The following is a 15,845-nucleotide window of genomic DNA, read 5'->3' on the forward strand; positions in this document are numbered from 1 at the left end:
CAGAATGTAGACAGTTGGGTAACTGGGTGCCCCGAGGTTCCATTTCAGCACCAAATCAATTCAGGATTCAGGTGACACGGCCAGGCTCCGCCTTCCAGCGTGGTTTCTGCTCAGCAGGAGTGGACACTGCCTTCAGCCCTGGCAGGTCCGCATGCTCTCCACAACCACATCAGTTCCATATGTCACATATTCCCACTTCAAATCCAGTGGAGAAGGAAAAGTGTTTGTGTCCTATGTTTTCAGCAAAGCTCATGGGGTTCATGCCAACAGAATGTGATGGGCTGGTTGCTTAACCAAATGGAGTTCCCTGCCTGCTCCCTCCGCCCACCTGCATACACACACACAGGCCCTAGGATGGTTAATTTTATGTGTCAACCTGGTGAGGCTATAGGACCCAACTATTTGGTACCATTCTAGATGTTTCTGAGCAGGTATTTTTAGATGTGATTAATACTTAAGTCCGTAAACTGTGAGTAAAGCCAGGTTCTCTGTAATGTGGGTGGGCCTCATCCAATCAGTTGAAGGTTTTCCCCGGAGAGAGAGAGGGAATTCTGCCAGCAGACTGCCTTTCAATTCAAACTGCCCTCCTTCCCTGGGTCCCCAGCCTGCCAACTTACCTTGCAGATTTTGGATTTGCCAGGCTTTATAATCACATAAACCAGTTCCTTAAAATACATCTCTCTCTCACTAGATAGATAGCTATCTCTTACTGCTTCTGTTTTTCTTGAGAACTCTAATACAGCCACCCACATCAAATAGTTGAAAAGAAGAAAGAGTGGCAATTTTTCTAAAGGCAACTTGGAAGTGCCATTCCTAGGAAGATAGAGAAAACTCATAGATAAAGACTCACGGCTGCTCACTACAGTTGGGAATTATTACGATAAACTTACTGCGATTTAGTAAGAGCAATTCGGTTGATAACAATTTTTTAAAACGTCAGGTCCATGAGGACAAAAAATAAATGTGGTTTTGGTGCTGAAAGTGTATTGAAGGTTTTCTTCCCTCCAGTTTTTTTTATAGTCAGATGTATGTTTAAATGTTACTAAGCATGAGCTGTTGAGTGGCAAGGCTATCTTTAGAGGAGAAGAAACAAGCTTTAACCTGTATGGTGTGGTTGGAGTAAAACCATGTGATTGTCCAAAATATCTCTCCCACATCTGGTAGAGTGCCTGAAATTCTATGATTAAAATTGTATTTCTTTGCCCTTGAAGGGTTGGAGGCCCTAAGGAGGCCCTTATGTTAAAATAAAAATAACCTTTAGAAATGTCCAAACGGTTTTCCCTAGAACACCAGCATTCGTGCGGTGTTTATTCAGCAGGGGCTCCTGAAAGGATCCCCTAAGGAAGACACATCAGTGTGGGCAACAGTCTGCATCATATCCCCTCTTACACAAAACACATTAGCATAGTAAAGGCTCTGAGAAGTCTTGGAAAAGAGACCTGTTTAGATTTTAAAATCTAGAATATTCTAAAATCGTTTGACCATGAAACACAGTCTTCCCACAAAGCCGCTATTACTATCTCATTGAAGCTGAGGGTAGGTTGTGGGGGGGGGGGCAGAAAGAGCAGAGCCCAGGAGCAAAAACATCTAAGTTTAATTCGTGGCTCTGCTATTGATTAACTAACCAACTTTGCCAACGTTGCTTAAACTTCTTTTGGCTGCAGTTCTTTATTTGTAAAGTTAGTTTAATAAGCACCCACCTCCCTGGACTAAAATGATCAATATTAAGTAAGGGAGAATCATTCGTGCAAGTTGCTGGCTCATAATTCACATTCAGGACATGTTGATTTTGTCAATTGTCCTCTCTCTCTCCTTCTTTCCTCCCTCCTTCCTTCTTCTTATGGGTTTTTTTTTTTAAATTCCAATGAACTTTTTATTTAAGAATGGTTTTTGATATACAGAAAAGTTGCTAAGAGTCCCCTCTATGCCACCTCCCAGGCCCATTCACTTCTTTTGCGTTTATTCTGTGTCAGAACAGCGGGTGGAAGGGGCCTGGCCCACCAGGGTCTGTGCAGGACTCTCTAACAATAAACTGCAAGGGGAGGCAGAAACAACCAAATGCACCCCTGCAAGTCCGGGCCTTAAGTGCAGGGCAAACCCTATGGTGAGGGAAGGCGCCCAAGAGGGTGACTTAACCCAGACTTTGAGGGGCTGAATAATCTTCCAAAAGAAAATGTCAACAAACAAGCCTGGCTAGAGGAGTGAGCCGGCCAAAGGGAGGAGGCTTGGAGTGTCCCTGATGGGGTGAACCCAACTAGAAGGAAGAGGGAAGAGAGGCTCAGAACTTGAGGAAGGCTGTGAAAAAATACTGAGTACTTCACTCCTGCCAGACCTGGGAACTACTTTCAGAGTCACACTTTAGCGGTGTCATTATACAAACTTCCCTTCTGTAAAATTCTTGCAAAACCATCTGAACAGACAGGTCCATTGTTCCAAAACAATAGTGGCTTTGAGCTGCGTTAACCCAAGTACTGAAGAATTACAACTTTTTTAAAAAAGGAAATTGGCCAGGAAATAATGAGTAACAAAGGAGGGGAAGTCATCGTGAACGTTTAATGCGGCTGGAGCTGTGTGATGGGTCCGAACTAGTTAGCTTTGTCCTCCTCTGGAGTGGTACAGGTGAAGGGATCCCCCCTCTTCAGAGTCCCCAGAGCGCTCTGTCTGAACCTTTCCCTGGATGACTGTCACTTGGCATCCGAGTCAGGGGCGGTCGGTGGCCTCCGGGTGCAGCCACCGCACGCGAGCTGAGCGAGGCCAGGTCTTCCCCGGACGTCCCCAGCGAGCGGCCCAGGCTCGCGCGCGCAGAAGGACGCCGGGGGCGCCCCGCAGCTTCCCGGAGTGCGCGACGCCAGCGTGGCCCGGGGACAGCGAGCCCGCTCCCGGGGCCCTCACCTGAACCCCGCCCGCCAGCAGCCAGCGGAAACGCCTCCGCACGGGGAATGCCGGTTTGTGCAACAAAGCCTGACCGCGGCCCCTATCCCCCACCCCGGCCCCGCGCCGGCCTGCGCCGTCCGAGGGCGCACCTTCTACCCCCTTCCCGGGCGCTCCCCGGCCGGGCTTCCCCCAGCGTCCCGGCCTCGGGGCCCGCCGGCCGAGCCCGCGCAGGTGCTCGGAGACTTCCGGGGAGCGAGGCGAGCGGCCGGGCCCTCCCCGGGGACGACTGTGCGGGGCCCGGGCCGGGCGGGGCCGGGAGCGGAGGGGATCTTCGGGAGCAGCGCCGCTTGTCCTGCCGCACGTCGGCCCCGGGGTGGGGTGGGGGCCGAGCCCTGGGTGGGGTGGGGGGCACAGCCCGCGCCCTCTGCGGCCGGTCCCCAGCGCGCGTTTTCCACTCGCTCTCAGATCTGGGGAAGAAAGAGGCCCCCGGGCAGTGGGAAACCTGAGGCTTCAGACCAAACCGTTTCTTTCTCGGAAAAGTTATCTTGGGGCTGAATGCGCCTCTGGAGGCTTGTTTACCTTCTTATCACCACTCAGAAAAAGAAACTGTTCTTGTTTCCCTTCCGGGAATACTTCTCCTTAAGACCGTAAGTCACTGTCTCAGGTTTGTCCTCTTCTCTTCTCTTCTCTTCTCTTCTCTTCTCTTCTCTTCTCTTCTCTTCTCTTCTCTTCTCTTCTCTTCTCTTCTTTCCTCTTCTCTTTTCTCTTCTTCTCGCCCTTCCTTGTCTTCTCGCAGTCTTCTTCGCACGCACCCGTAAGGCGGTTCTGGGCCAGGGCGCTGGTACCTGCTGTCGGCGCGCACGCCGCCGCGCGCCTGCACTTGGCCTGGAAGCCCGGCCGCAGCCCCCTCCCTGGCAGAGTCCCCAGCGCACGACTGCCGGCGTGGTGGCCAGTCCCAGAGACTCGGTGCATTTGAGTGCAGAAGCCCCCGAGAGCCCGTGGATTTTCATTTAATGGGGACCGGCCCTGAGTTCCGCGCACCGTGCTGGGACCGTGTGTCAGCGGCGCGCCCGCCGCGGGCTGAGGGCGATGCCTTCATCCCCGTTTCACAGAGGGCCGGATGGAGGCCGGCAAGCTCAAGTAGCAGCCGAGCTCCCGCAGCGCGTCTAAGTGGCAGAGCTGGGACTTCAGTTAGACCTATTTCCAAAGTCCAGGCAAGTTTGTTGATGGCACCTGGTTTCCAGACTACACCCGAAGTTGAAAGGAAAAAGGCAGTGATGTCTGGAACCATCTTATGATTGGGGAGGAAAAGAAAAGAAAAGAAAAGAAAAGAAAAGAAAAGAAAAGAAAAGAAAACAAAAACCCAACTCACTGGCTCTTTTGAAGGTCCTGTGCAATAGCTGGGCTCCTTTAGAAACTCCTAGAGAAAATGTAAGATTAAGCATCGAACTATTTGTACAACTCAGACCGCGCTCTTTTCTTCCTATCCCTAACCACTGCATTTTCGCAGTGTTGGTTACTTTGGAAAATCTCTCTTAGTTCTCCAGACAGCAGTACAAGTAAGCATAGCAGAATTATCAAAGCCAGGAGGGAGTTACCCGTAACTTAGCATCTTTCCAGAAATGCATATTTAAAGCAACGAGGACACTTTGTTTTTCTGAAAGAATGCACACACACGCATACACACACTTGTGTATATTTTTATTTGTATGTACCTATTATTATAACATCTGTAATTAAATATTTATTATGTTTACATATAATATATGGCCTAGGAGATTAAGAAATTTAAGGTTTATTAAATAAAATTTATAAATGCAGACAAATAATTCTTTCTTCCGGAAAAAATCTGACATGACCCTATCACTTAGATAATCACTGTCTACATTTTATTGTGTATATTCCCTTTTGCCCCTCTGACATGACTCTTAAATTTAGTTAAGCAGAGTCCTGCCTTGCGCCCACCACTGGCCCAATAGCATACCTTATTCTTAAAGAAGTTTCCACGCTGTCTGTCCTGTCATCGGTGTCTCCCGCAAACACTTGCTTTTGTGCCTTTGGGCTTAGCAGTGCTTCCTTAGTAGTAGCAAGAATAATAAAACGGGGCGGGAGTGCTAATTACATGGAACACAGAAGCAGACTTGGTTTGACCACGTCAGTGGGCTGCGAGTGGGTGGGAGGGAGCCGCCTCATTCTCTTGTCCTCCTTGTTTCTCTGGGGTCCTGGTCTCTGTTCCTGCCTGCTGTCCCTTACCTCTGTGCTTCCCTTCTTTCTACCCTCTTGGTGTTCATTTTCTCTCCTCTAGTTCTAGCTGTTGTGTCTGTGGTACCTACAAGAAATAAGTTTGAAATCCCCAAACGATCACAAATGTCTGAAGGAGACTTTGAAAAAGAGTCAGACCTAATATAGAAATTTGTGTGAGAAATAGCTGTGGGCAATGCGTCCTTCTCTTCTCTTCTCTTCTCTTCTCTTCTCTTCTCTTCTCTTCTCTTCTCTTCTCTTCTCTTCTCTTCTCTTCTCTCTCTCTCTTTCTTTCTTTCTTTCTTTCTTTCTCTTTCTTTCTTTTAGCACATAGCTCTGATAGGTTTTTATTTATACTGTTGAGGCCTGTGGTCAGGCAGTTATTACATACTGAATTTCTTCTACATTTAGAGCAGTTGTCTTCAAATTATGGTCAAGGGAAAGGAGAGGGCATTTGAAAAGAAACCAGTGTATTTATAAAGAATCCAATGAAAGATTTTTAGTGGAAAAATAAAGACAGTTGTTTAATTTCTAATTTAATCATTTTCCTTAAACTGGCCTCAGAAACGTGAAATGGGTTGTTTTTTTTTAATGGGTTTTACTTATATCACAAAGGACTTGAAAAGTTTTTAGACCAAAGCAAAATTATGAAATGTAATTTAAAACAATAACAACCTGGAGGGAAAAACACCAATTTATAAATGATGGCAAGATGGGGAGGCAGAAATGAAATTGGTACATGGAGCCCAGCAGGGCCACTGTGAGATGAAGGAAGTCTCCTCTTGTCCATCTCTGACATACAGTTACCACCCCTAGTGGCAAATTAGAGTTTAAGGTAGAAAAAGAAGTTACATTTCTCTCCCTAAGTTTAGAGGGGGAAGGTGAAATAGTGAGAGGCAAAGGGGACCCAGGATTGGGGTGTAAGTCTCTTTGGGACACTAGGCACGTAATTTACTCCTAAGTAGTTCTTATAGTGGAGCTGTCAGTATCTCAAAGGAATCTCTCCGAAGGCTTCTAGAATGCTAAAGGGAAACCAGATGACTATAATACAACCGGCAGTTGGAGAAAATGGCCAACATTTAAGAGATGTTTAAAAACCTGAATAAGGAAATCCCCCACTTGAAAACCCCTAGTGAGCAAAGTGCTTTTTGGTAAATTATCTTGGGTCCCAAAAGTCCCTCAGTGAGCACATGTTTTGTAATAGGTACTGAAGACTATTACCTTATGATGAAAAATAATCAAAAGCCACGCTTAAAGAGTGGATCCAGAAATAAAAAGTAAATCGAAACCAAATTTAGGACAGTGAATCTCTTTCTTCTCTTTAAATAGATATATAGAGAGAAACTGACCAGATGATGTGAAATGAAAAGTAATTCTTGAAAATATAAAGTTATTCCTTACTTTATCACCTAAAGCCAGCGTTTTTGTATTTTTCTTATGGCCTCTTAGTTTTGTCTATATCTGTAAATAATTGCGTGTTTATTCAGTGCTGTTTATAGTCTGCTTTCTGTCACTTCTCCGGGACACAATTTTTATCTTGTAATTTTTATTGGATGCATTTAGAGAGAGCATTTATTCAATGAACTTGAATTTCTATAATTCTTATTTATTATTTTATTTATTCTTTTTTTAGTAATCTATTATTATAAAGAAACCTTTTCTAATTGTACTGGAATCTGTCCATATATATCTTATTACCAAAAAAACTATTTGTAGAACCATTGTCAGTATCTTAGTGCATAGGCTTGTATTCTTTTTGCTATCTGTGTGTATCTATTCACACAAGTGGGAAAGCAGCATTTAACTACCTAGAAGGTCCTTTTCATTTTCTGGAAGACCCTTGCTTTAAAAAGAGAAATAAAGCGCCTTTAGCTTCTTAAGTAAGTCTCTTGAATTCAGCCTCAAGCAGGAGCAAGTAATTCAGCGACTTGCCAACCTCTATTTTCTTTGAAGTGAGATATAAGTGGTGACGCTCTGAGTAGAAAGCAAGTGATCGTTACAGGATTGGCAGCTCCATCTTTGCCAGAAGGAAATGAGCGACTTCTCCCCTTAGATCTCTGCTCCCTTCTTGTTTTGGAGTGGACTTTTGTGCAACCAAGCCACTCCCATCTTGGGCATTTAGGAACAGGGGTCTATGTTGGACCGCCGGCCCGAGTTCCACAAAGTGTAAGGATGATAATGAATTTACTATGTGGTTAGGCATGTCGAGCAAGGCCAGCCTTATAAAATAACGAATCCGACTGCAGCTCACTAGGCCAGCCCAGCGAGGCAAGCAAGCCCTGCTGTAGGTTTTGTTAAGCTGCGAACTGGGATAAACTTGCAAAATTAGAATAAACTTGGCTCTGGAGGCATTCATGACAGACTGCCCTTTGGCAAGTCATGCAAGATCCTAGATTTACTCGCTTCTGTGTTCCGGGAGACCATAAAAATATGAGATGTGAGAAACATCGATACTTTTGATTTCGGAGGGCAGAGGTTTTGGAAGAGAGAGAGAGAATACGTTCTCAGAGCACGTGGGTTACACTCTTGCCCCTTGCTGTTGCCTGAGCTTTGGTTTTTAACCGCCCGCACGGGATATTCCAAAGTAGACTGTTATTTCGTATGGAAGTCTTAATAATTGATTTAGGCCTGATTTCAAGGCCTGACCAGACACTGCCCCAGACTATGTGGGGTTTTTTGTTTTTGTTTTGTTTTGTTTTTGTTAGCCTGCATGGTATTGACACATACAGTAAATATATATGTAAGTACCTGTTTTTAATATTGCTGCCACCTAAATGTTGGAGGATTTTGCTTTCTTTGAAAAAATGGAAGACCTGGGCCCACTTGCCGCATGGCCGCACTCCCCTGCCCTTGGTCCCGGTGGCCCTCTCCATTTCGACGAGCCTCTCCTCCCCTATTGCCCGTGACACGTGGATGCCTCATTCCCGGGTGACTTCTTTGGCTCCCCTGGGCGGTTAAGAACTCTGGGTTCTAGTTTGGGATTTTGTAGCCCTCCCGTTGTCTGTTTCCCCCACCAAAGATGGCTTCTTTTCCTTCCGGCCTCTTTCTGGGAAGAGTCGTTACTTCTCCGTGAGAAGTCAGCTTCTGATCTGCAAGCGCGGACCACAGAGGCTGTTGGTCTGTAAATCTCTTCAGCGCCTCACGGGTCAGTGCAGTGGCCTGCTGCCCTCAGCTGTCCTCTAGCTGGGCTGTCTCCAGCTGTGGTGACCACCCACAGAACTGAGGGCTTGCTGGCGATGATCTCAGAGACCCTCAGTCTTTACGTCTATGGTGGGACCTGCAGTATTTTTTTTTTTTTTAACGAATCACTACGTGATTCTGAGGTCTGTCACAGTTTTGAAGACTATTTTTCTAACTCTAGCACTAAACTCAAAATCTAATCCCAGGAAGAATTTGCTAGATTCCCTCGTTCTCTTTTATGTATTGCTTGATCCCTCAGAGGTCTACGCCCACTGCCTCAACTCTCTCTTTGTCCTGGTCTCCCCAGAAACTGGCCTGAAGAAAGAAAGAAGACACTCCGGGCATAAGATTACCATGTGTATTTTTATTTACACGTTTTGGAAAAATAAGAAGAAACGGAATCCTCACTCGTCTCTCTCATGTCAAGAAAAATTTCTCTTACTTCTCTGGATCTCAGTGTTTCAATAACGCACTTACTACAAAATGTCCCTACTATTTCCTTATGTTTGACACAAATATACTAGCGATGCCTGTCATAGTTGGAAATGGCCTTCTTAGAATTTCTTTCTTCTCACGTGTTCTAAATAAGAGTCCAAACAGCAAGCAAGCAAGCAGAAGTAGTCAGCCGAGCTGCATTCTCGTGCCATTTACGTCCTCAGCAGCAGAGGACAGGGCTCAGTCTTGAAAAAATTCACTGACTCTTCGGCAGGCATCTGTTAGTCATTCTTGCCATCCTTGCATTTTTCACTTGTGTCTTTTTTTTTTTTTTAATTTGCTGCTTTTAAAAATTATTTTCCTGTTTGCTTCGAGCTTCACTAAGAACAGGAAAAAAAAAACTTATTATTTTTTTTTCTTACTTCCTTTTCAAATTCTAGCTTATCTCTTAGGGCAATTGATTCTTTGGTGTAATCCAAAGGTAGTTTCTGTTTCCTCAATAGTTTGCTTAATTCAGGCACAGAGATGTCACTGTATTTGTAACTGCCGCGTGACATCTCCAGTGGTTGTGAGTCCTGGGAACGGGCGGACAGCTTGTCAACCAGGGTGAGGTACGCGGTGGGGGGCAGTCTTCAATTTCTGGGTCTGGCTCTGCCTGTGTCATTTCTTGTCTTGAGTGACCTGGTTGGCTCTGAAAAGTGATCCATCCCTGATACAGATAACTAAGGAATACCCAATTATTCTCTCAATTCCTCATCCTCTGATACAAGGGACAAACTCTCTTGCAGCCCTGTCACTGAGTTTCAAAGGGAGCCAGTGCCAAGATTCTAGTCTAGGAAGACGTGGGGTTTCTATTTGTGCGTTTCAGACCCCCACCCCTACAAGAGACTGCAGTCCCAGCGGGCATCATGGCTGTTTTCAGAAACTCAGCACCCGGCTTGGAGGAAGGGAAGTGTAAACCCAACTTCTTTCTGAGCTGCAGACCATCCGTGCCAGCCAGAACCCGAGCCTTGGGGTCCCTGCTACAGCTTTCTTACATACACTTGGGACTGACTTCTGTTTCTCAGAGAGTTCCTGCCAGACCCCCTCCCCCACCCGAAATATGCATTTGCTTTGAAGGTTCTCTCTCTTTTTTTTTTTTTAACATTTTATTTATTTATTTCACAGAGAGAGAGCACAAGCAGGGGGAACAGCAGGCAGAGGGAGAGGGAGAAACAGACTCCCTGCTGAGCAGAGAGCCCAACGTGGGGCTCGATACCAGGACCATGGGATCATGACCTGAGCTGAAGGCAGACACTTAACAGACTGAGTCACTCAGGCACCCTGAAGTTTCTTTGTATAATTAACACTCAGGCTTTTTGTCAACAACTCACTGTCTGAAACGAATTGAGTTGTTTGTGCACCTAAATGGAATAGAAATAATTAGGAAACTAATACAGCACCTGAAAACAGAGCCCAGGTCTGGGTCAGAGGTGCGATTTTTCTCCTGGCCTTTCCTCATTGTGGATTATTGCACAAGTCATTTCCCATACTCTGTGCTCAGCTTCCTCAACCATAAAATAAGATGGTAAGAATTCCTCATGCAAAAGCTTCCCGTAACTACCACGAAGAGAGATGTATTAAGGCCCTTTGTTACAGGCCAGGCACAGGTCCTGGGGAAAAGAGAAAACTGCCCTCTGGGGTCGGGAGCTCTCACTTCACATTTTCATGGGTGAGTCCGGAGAGAGAGAAGGACATTTTCTGATTTGCAGAAAATACTAACATCCTATAAATAATGAAAGACCCGAGATGGTCCATTTTTAAAAATCTGTCTTGCAGCTGAACGGGTGTGTATGGTCCTTCCCCTGCTCTGACATTCCAGGAGTTTAGGAGACTGCGGCCTCTAGGGTTAAGGTTGGCCAGATAATCCCACTAAGGCTTCCGTCGGCAAAAGCCTGCTGACTTGGATAGCTCCGGAGACGGAGATCTTTACTTATCTTCACAGCTAGTTGCTAATGATGGTTTTGCTAAGGACCTGAGGTTCTTCCCCACTTTGGGCAGGCCAGGTTCTCCTGGGTCTGACCCTCCTGGAAAGCCCTTCCCGAAAGCCAGCTGTTACCCACATTTCCTCCAATGCCGTGAGCAAACATCCTCTCATTCGGGGGCCTTCCCGGAGCAGCTTTCTAACACAGCCCTGCTCCACCCTTCAAACTCTCCATGCCCCCTAAGCTGGCTTGACCGCTTTCCACAGCACGTATCCCTCCCTGGCCGGGTGCCTATCTCTCGAGTTATCCATCCCCCTGCATGTGATGCGTTGTTTCATGCGTCATCGTGATTCAGATGTGAGCTCAGACATCTGCTCAAACGTTATCCTGGATGTTTTTATGAAGGTTTTTGTTTTTGTTTTTGTGTTTTGCTGCTGTTGTTTTTTGATGAGATTAGCATTGGAAGTGGTAGATTTGAGTAAAGCAGATTATCCTCCCTAATGTGGGTGGGCTTCATCCAATCAGTTGAAGGCCTTTTAGGTTTTTGTTTTTGTTTTTGTGTTTTGCTGCTGTTGTTTTTTTGATGAGATTAGCATTGGAAGTGGTAGATTTGAGTAAAGCAGATTATCCTCCCTAATGTGGGTGGGCTTCATCCAATCAGTTGAAGGCCTTAACAGCATAGAGACTGTGGTCCCTTGAGGAAGATGAAATTCTGCCTCTAGACTGCCTTTGGGCTTGAACTGCAGTGCTTCCTGACTCTCCAGCCTCGTGGCCTATCTTGTCAGATTTTGGACTTGCCGAGCCTCCCCCCCAACTCTGTGTCTCTCTCTCTCTCTCACACACACACACAAACTCACACACACACACCCTTTTGGTCCTGTGTCTCTAGAGAACCCTGACATAGCTCACGTACATATAAACTCCATGAGAGCAAAGTCTTCCTCTGCTCACTGGGCTGTTCCCAAGCACTTGTCTGGCACAGAGTACGTTTGCTCAGTTAGTTAATTTGATGAATGGATTAGCGAATATTCCCAGCAGAATGAACAATCGAGGTTTCTCTGACTTTTTCATCTTTAGGATGCTGGAGATGTCAAACTATTTTTATTCCTCATTTTTTCCCATTTGGTGATCCTCTGACTTAGTTTAGTCACATTTTTCAGACCTTTAATTTAATCCATTTTCTGGCCTTTTTGGCTTTTCTGAAAACAAGTTTTTTGAGCATTCAGATCATTTCATTCTTTGTGGGTTTCCTGCCTTGTCACAGTCAAAATGCCCCAGTTCCTGCCTGGACGGTTTGGGTTAAATCTTTGCATATTGCAAACTTGAGTTAATGCAACAATTTAAAAGCAATTACAAGCCCTGTGCAGCACCTGCCTCACCCCACGCGTCAGCCACCATGTGCTCTTCAGACCGGCCTCCTGTTTCATACTTGAAGTAAGTTTTTGGTGCTGAACAAAGTAAGAGCTGTTTCCAGAAATTCAGCTCTGTGAAGCGGATGTGACCAGCTATGAGATGAGCTTGGTGCTGCTGTCTGCCCTTCGTGGCCCGTGATGCCCCTGTCTTCCAGCATTCTGCCCCAGCCTTCACATTCCTCAAATTCTGGATGGATTTTGGAAGGCGGATTTCGATTCTCACTGAAAAACTTCAGTTTTTTAATTTTGTTTTCTTTTTGAAAAAGAAGACAAAATGAGCGGGAGCATACATTTGTTTTAGGCCGCTGGAGAAAGTTGACTGGGTGCAGAGTTTTCCAGAAATAGCATCAGCGTCACAACCCATAAACGTAAAATGTGCTGCTGTCCTGAGCGCTTATCACCTAAGCCAGGAATTGTGGACCTGCTCATAATATTGTCTCAGGAATCCTGGGTGGAATTAGAATACCGAGGAGGAAAAGGCCCCCAAGGCCATCGGAGACACCCCACACACACACACACACACAGGATTGAGTATCAACTTTCACTGCTTTTTGCTGGTCAGTTTTGGCCTGCTCAATCCTTATCAATCTCTTCTGGGTTTAAACCTGTGCCATTTTCTTCAGTTTCTGGCGGGACACCAGATTTGAAAGAGGAGGACAAGTAGTATCTTCCTGTTAATCCCCTCTTCACAGCAGTGGGGCTGGGTGGCAATAGAAAAGAATTTCTTCTACTCAGTTGGGTTTGCTTAGTTCAGTCTTCCATTATCTGTTGCAGACAGGACTCACTGGTCTCTTCCAACTCTGGAGAGATATTTTTAAAGGTTTATTTATTTTATTTGAGAGAGAGCGAGATTGGGCACGGTGGGGTGGGGCAAAGGGGGAGAGAGAGAGAGAATCTCAAGCAGACCCCCTGCTGAGTGGGGTCCCCGAGGTGGGGCTCAAACCCAGGACCTGAGATCTTGACCTGAGCAGAGTCCAAGAGTCAGACACTTAACAGAATGAGCCACCCAGGCACCCCTGGAGAGATTCTTATATTGGTTCCAGACTTTTCATGTGCTGGCAGTATCTGGAAGGCTAGCTGGCTGGTATGTTTAATCCCTGACTATCAGACAGAACAACCAGATGGTTACAGAATGAGGATCCTAACAATTTGAAAGATTTTCATTTGAAAGCCCTTCCCATCTTAGCAGTTCACACTCTGGTATGCTTCCCATCATGTTACTTCCTCGCGTGCCCAATTCCGTTACTGTGCATCAGCCACTATTCTCTGATTTAGAAGAGGAGCTGATATTAACAGGATGACAGAATCCCCCCAGATAAAGTAAAAGTGGGGAACTGTCACCATGTAAAGAGAGATTAATGCTAATAAAGACCTTTTGTTTAAAGTTCTTAAGTTCAAGGAAACTTAATATTCCCTTTCTATAACAATCGATGTTACTTGCCTTTTGTAGTCTCAGAACCTGGCACATAGTAGCTGCTCCAGAAATGTCTGTTGGGTCGAAGAGGCAGTGAAGCCAGCATATTTAGGCATTATTCCTCAGGTGTTCTGTACGTAGCATTATTCTTATTGAGAGAGAGAGAGAGCTAGCTGTAGCCCGTGGTAAGTTCACCTGTCTCTTGGCTGGAGGGAAAGAACACTGTGGAAGTTGTTTCGAGACTCGGAGAAGCACTAGGTCTACCTTTTGCTGGCAAGTGTCCCCGGTCAAGTGAGGTATTGTCTTGGTGCTTTGGTGTCATTTTCCCTCTTGGAAGACTGAATTTTAGGAACGCATTTTTAAAGACGCCCATCCCAAGAGGAAAAGTAGGCAACCACATCTCCCTCAACCCTCCCTCCTTGGAGGTGCCGTGGTATCCTGTGACCTGACGGGATACAGGCTTGGGTGACAGAGGGGGAAGAGCTAGAAGGGAAGAGGGAGGGACTTCCGTGGCAATGGTTTCTACATGAAGAACGCTGAGTTCTCTTGACTCAGAAGATGCCAGTATTATTACTATGCCAGAAAGTAGAAAAAAAACTATATATGCCATGAACACTGTGAAAAATGACCTTCAGAAAAATTCTCAGAACTAATAGTTTAAATTCTTTTGATGCTTAGCAATAGAATTTACATATTTCACCTAAAATGAGAGATTATTTATATTTATGGTTAGAGAGACAAAATATACTTAGGAAACCAAAGAAAGGAATCAATCAGAGATTATCCCCAAATGCTTCCATACTTTTAGAGGGCTCATTTTTCTAAGGAATTCTAGTCTATAACTCATGAGATAAGTCTGACACAGTATCACTTAGACAGATGGACTTTTACCTCTGGAAGAAAGGAGCCCCAAATAAATTAAAGATTGGTTTTCCACTAAAAGAAGTTCTTTTTTTTTTTTTTTTTCCTAAGCAAAGGTGAAGAAAATCCCATGAGATTCATTGTATCGTTGGTTAACCAGACAGGATTTCATCAAAATTGTTTATTCTGCGGTTACATATAAAAGGGAAGAAATAGAGCATGCTATAAGCTAAGTACCGGGTTTGGGAGAAATTATCACTTTTTATCCTCGTCAATTACCAGTCAGGCGACTGAGGGTCACCTGGGTCTATACTTTGCCTGAAGTGCTGGCAGCAGAGCTGGGAGTCGCGCTGCAGTTGTTTTGAAACTTCATGGTTTTTCCTGCTTGACTATGTTGTTCCTCACTAGAACTTTATGACAATAACAATAATAATAAAATGTATTAATGAGTAAATAAATTTATTATTAAATTTATTATTATTTATTATATTTATTTATATTTATAATATAACATAATGTTATTATTATTAATTTATCATTAAATTTATTATTAATAAATTAATAATAATATCATTCCCTGGGCACCTATTTATAATGCCAGAGATCGCACTAAGAATTTTAGGTGCATCTAATGATCACATGAAGGGGAGATTATTTCCACTTTATAGATAAAGCAGCGGAGAGTGGGAGAATTTAAATGACTTCACCCACAGCGATGGGGTTTGTGAGAGCCACGGTTCACTTTTGAGCCCACAGCCCTGGCTCCTACCATCCAGGATGCTGTTTCTAGAATAGGTCGGACTGTCACGTAATCAGTGTGCTCCTTTTCCGGAGATGCGTGAGCAGAGGGACGGAGCCGCGCATGCATTTAGCCTGTGCAACCACAAACGTAGCCATCTGGGGCAGCTTACACCTGTTGTCCAAGTGGTCTAGCTGAAAAGTCAGTAAAATGCTCCTCGTGCTTTCCTTTAACAGATACTTACCTCCATCGCCCGACCGTGGCCTAAAGGTGTCAATGCTCAAGCAACTGCCATCGATTCCAGGCTGTTGAGAGTGCGGAAGAACATTACCATAAGGGAGACGGGGTGCCCGGAAGGCCTGCATCGTGGGGACACGTTCTGCTGTCAGCCGTGTCCTCCTGGTACGTTCGACCAAACAGCCAGCAGTTAGCTTGACAATCAGGGTGAGGAGTAGCATACAGTCATAATGGAGAGAAGATTGCACAGTGCTTGGTTCTCCCGCATTCTAGCATGACTGGGAAGAAAACCAACCAGGACATTACTTTCCTGAGACTAGTTGAGTTCAGCCTTATCCCGCTCTTTGTGGACATGAAGAAAAGAATTTACAAATGACATGTCCCCCTGAGGTGAGAGGATTTCTCTCCTTAGTTCCATTTTCCAGGAGCAAAAGAAGACTCCTTTGTGACTATTAAAGCTTATCACAATGGAACTGATTAAAATGTAT

The 15,845-nt window shown here is 45.1% G+C and overlaps 1 protein-coding gene across 1 annotated transcript in view; it reads left to right on the forward strand.

Annotated features, from left to right (window-relative positions):
- Positions 1-3,676: 3,676 nt before the first annotated feature.
- FAS (Fas cell surface death receptor) overlaps positions 3,677-15,845 on the forward strand; it is a 29,661-nt gene continuing 17,492 nt past the window's right edge. Inside the window, exons 1-2 of the mRNA XM_034662402.1 lie at positions 3,677-4,088; positions 15,357-15,522. Coding sequence (XP_034518293.1) covers positions 3,888-4,088; positions 15,357-15,522 — 367 coding nt within the window. The 5' untranslated portion in view covers positions 3,677-3,887. The remainder of the gene's footprint in view (positions 4,089-15,356; positions 15,523-15,845) is intronic.

Source organism: Ailuropoda melanoleuca, chromosome 6 (assembly GCF_002007445.2).
Source record: "Ailuropoda melanoleuca isolate Jingjing chromosome 6, ASM200744v2, whole genome shotgun sequence".
NCBI lineage: Eukaryota > Metazoa > Chordata > Mammalia > Carnivora > Ursidae > Ailuropoda > Ailuropoda melanoleuca.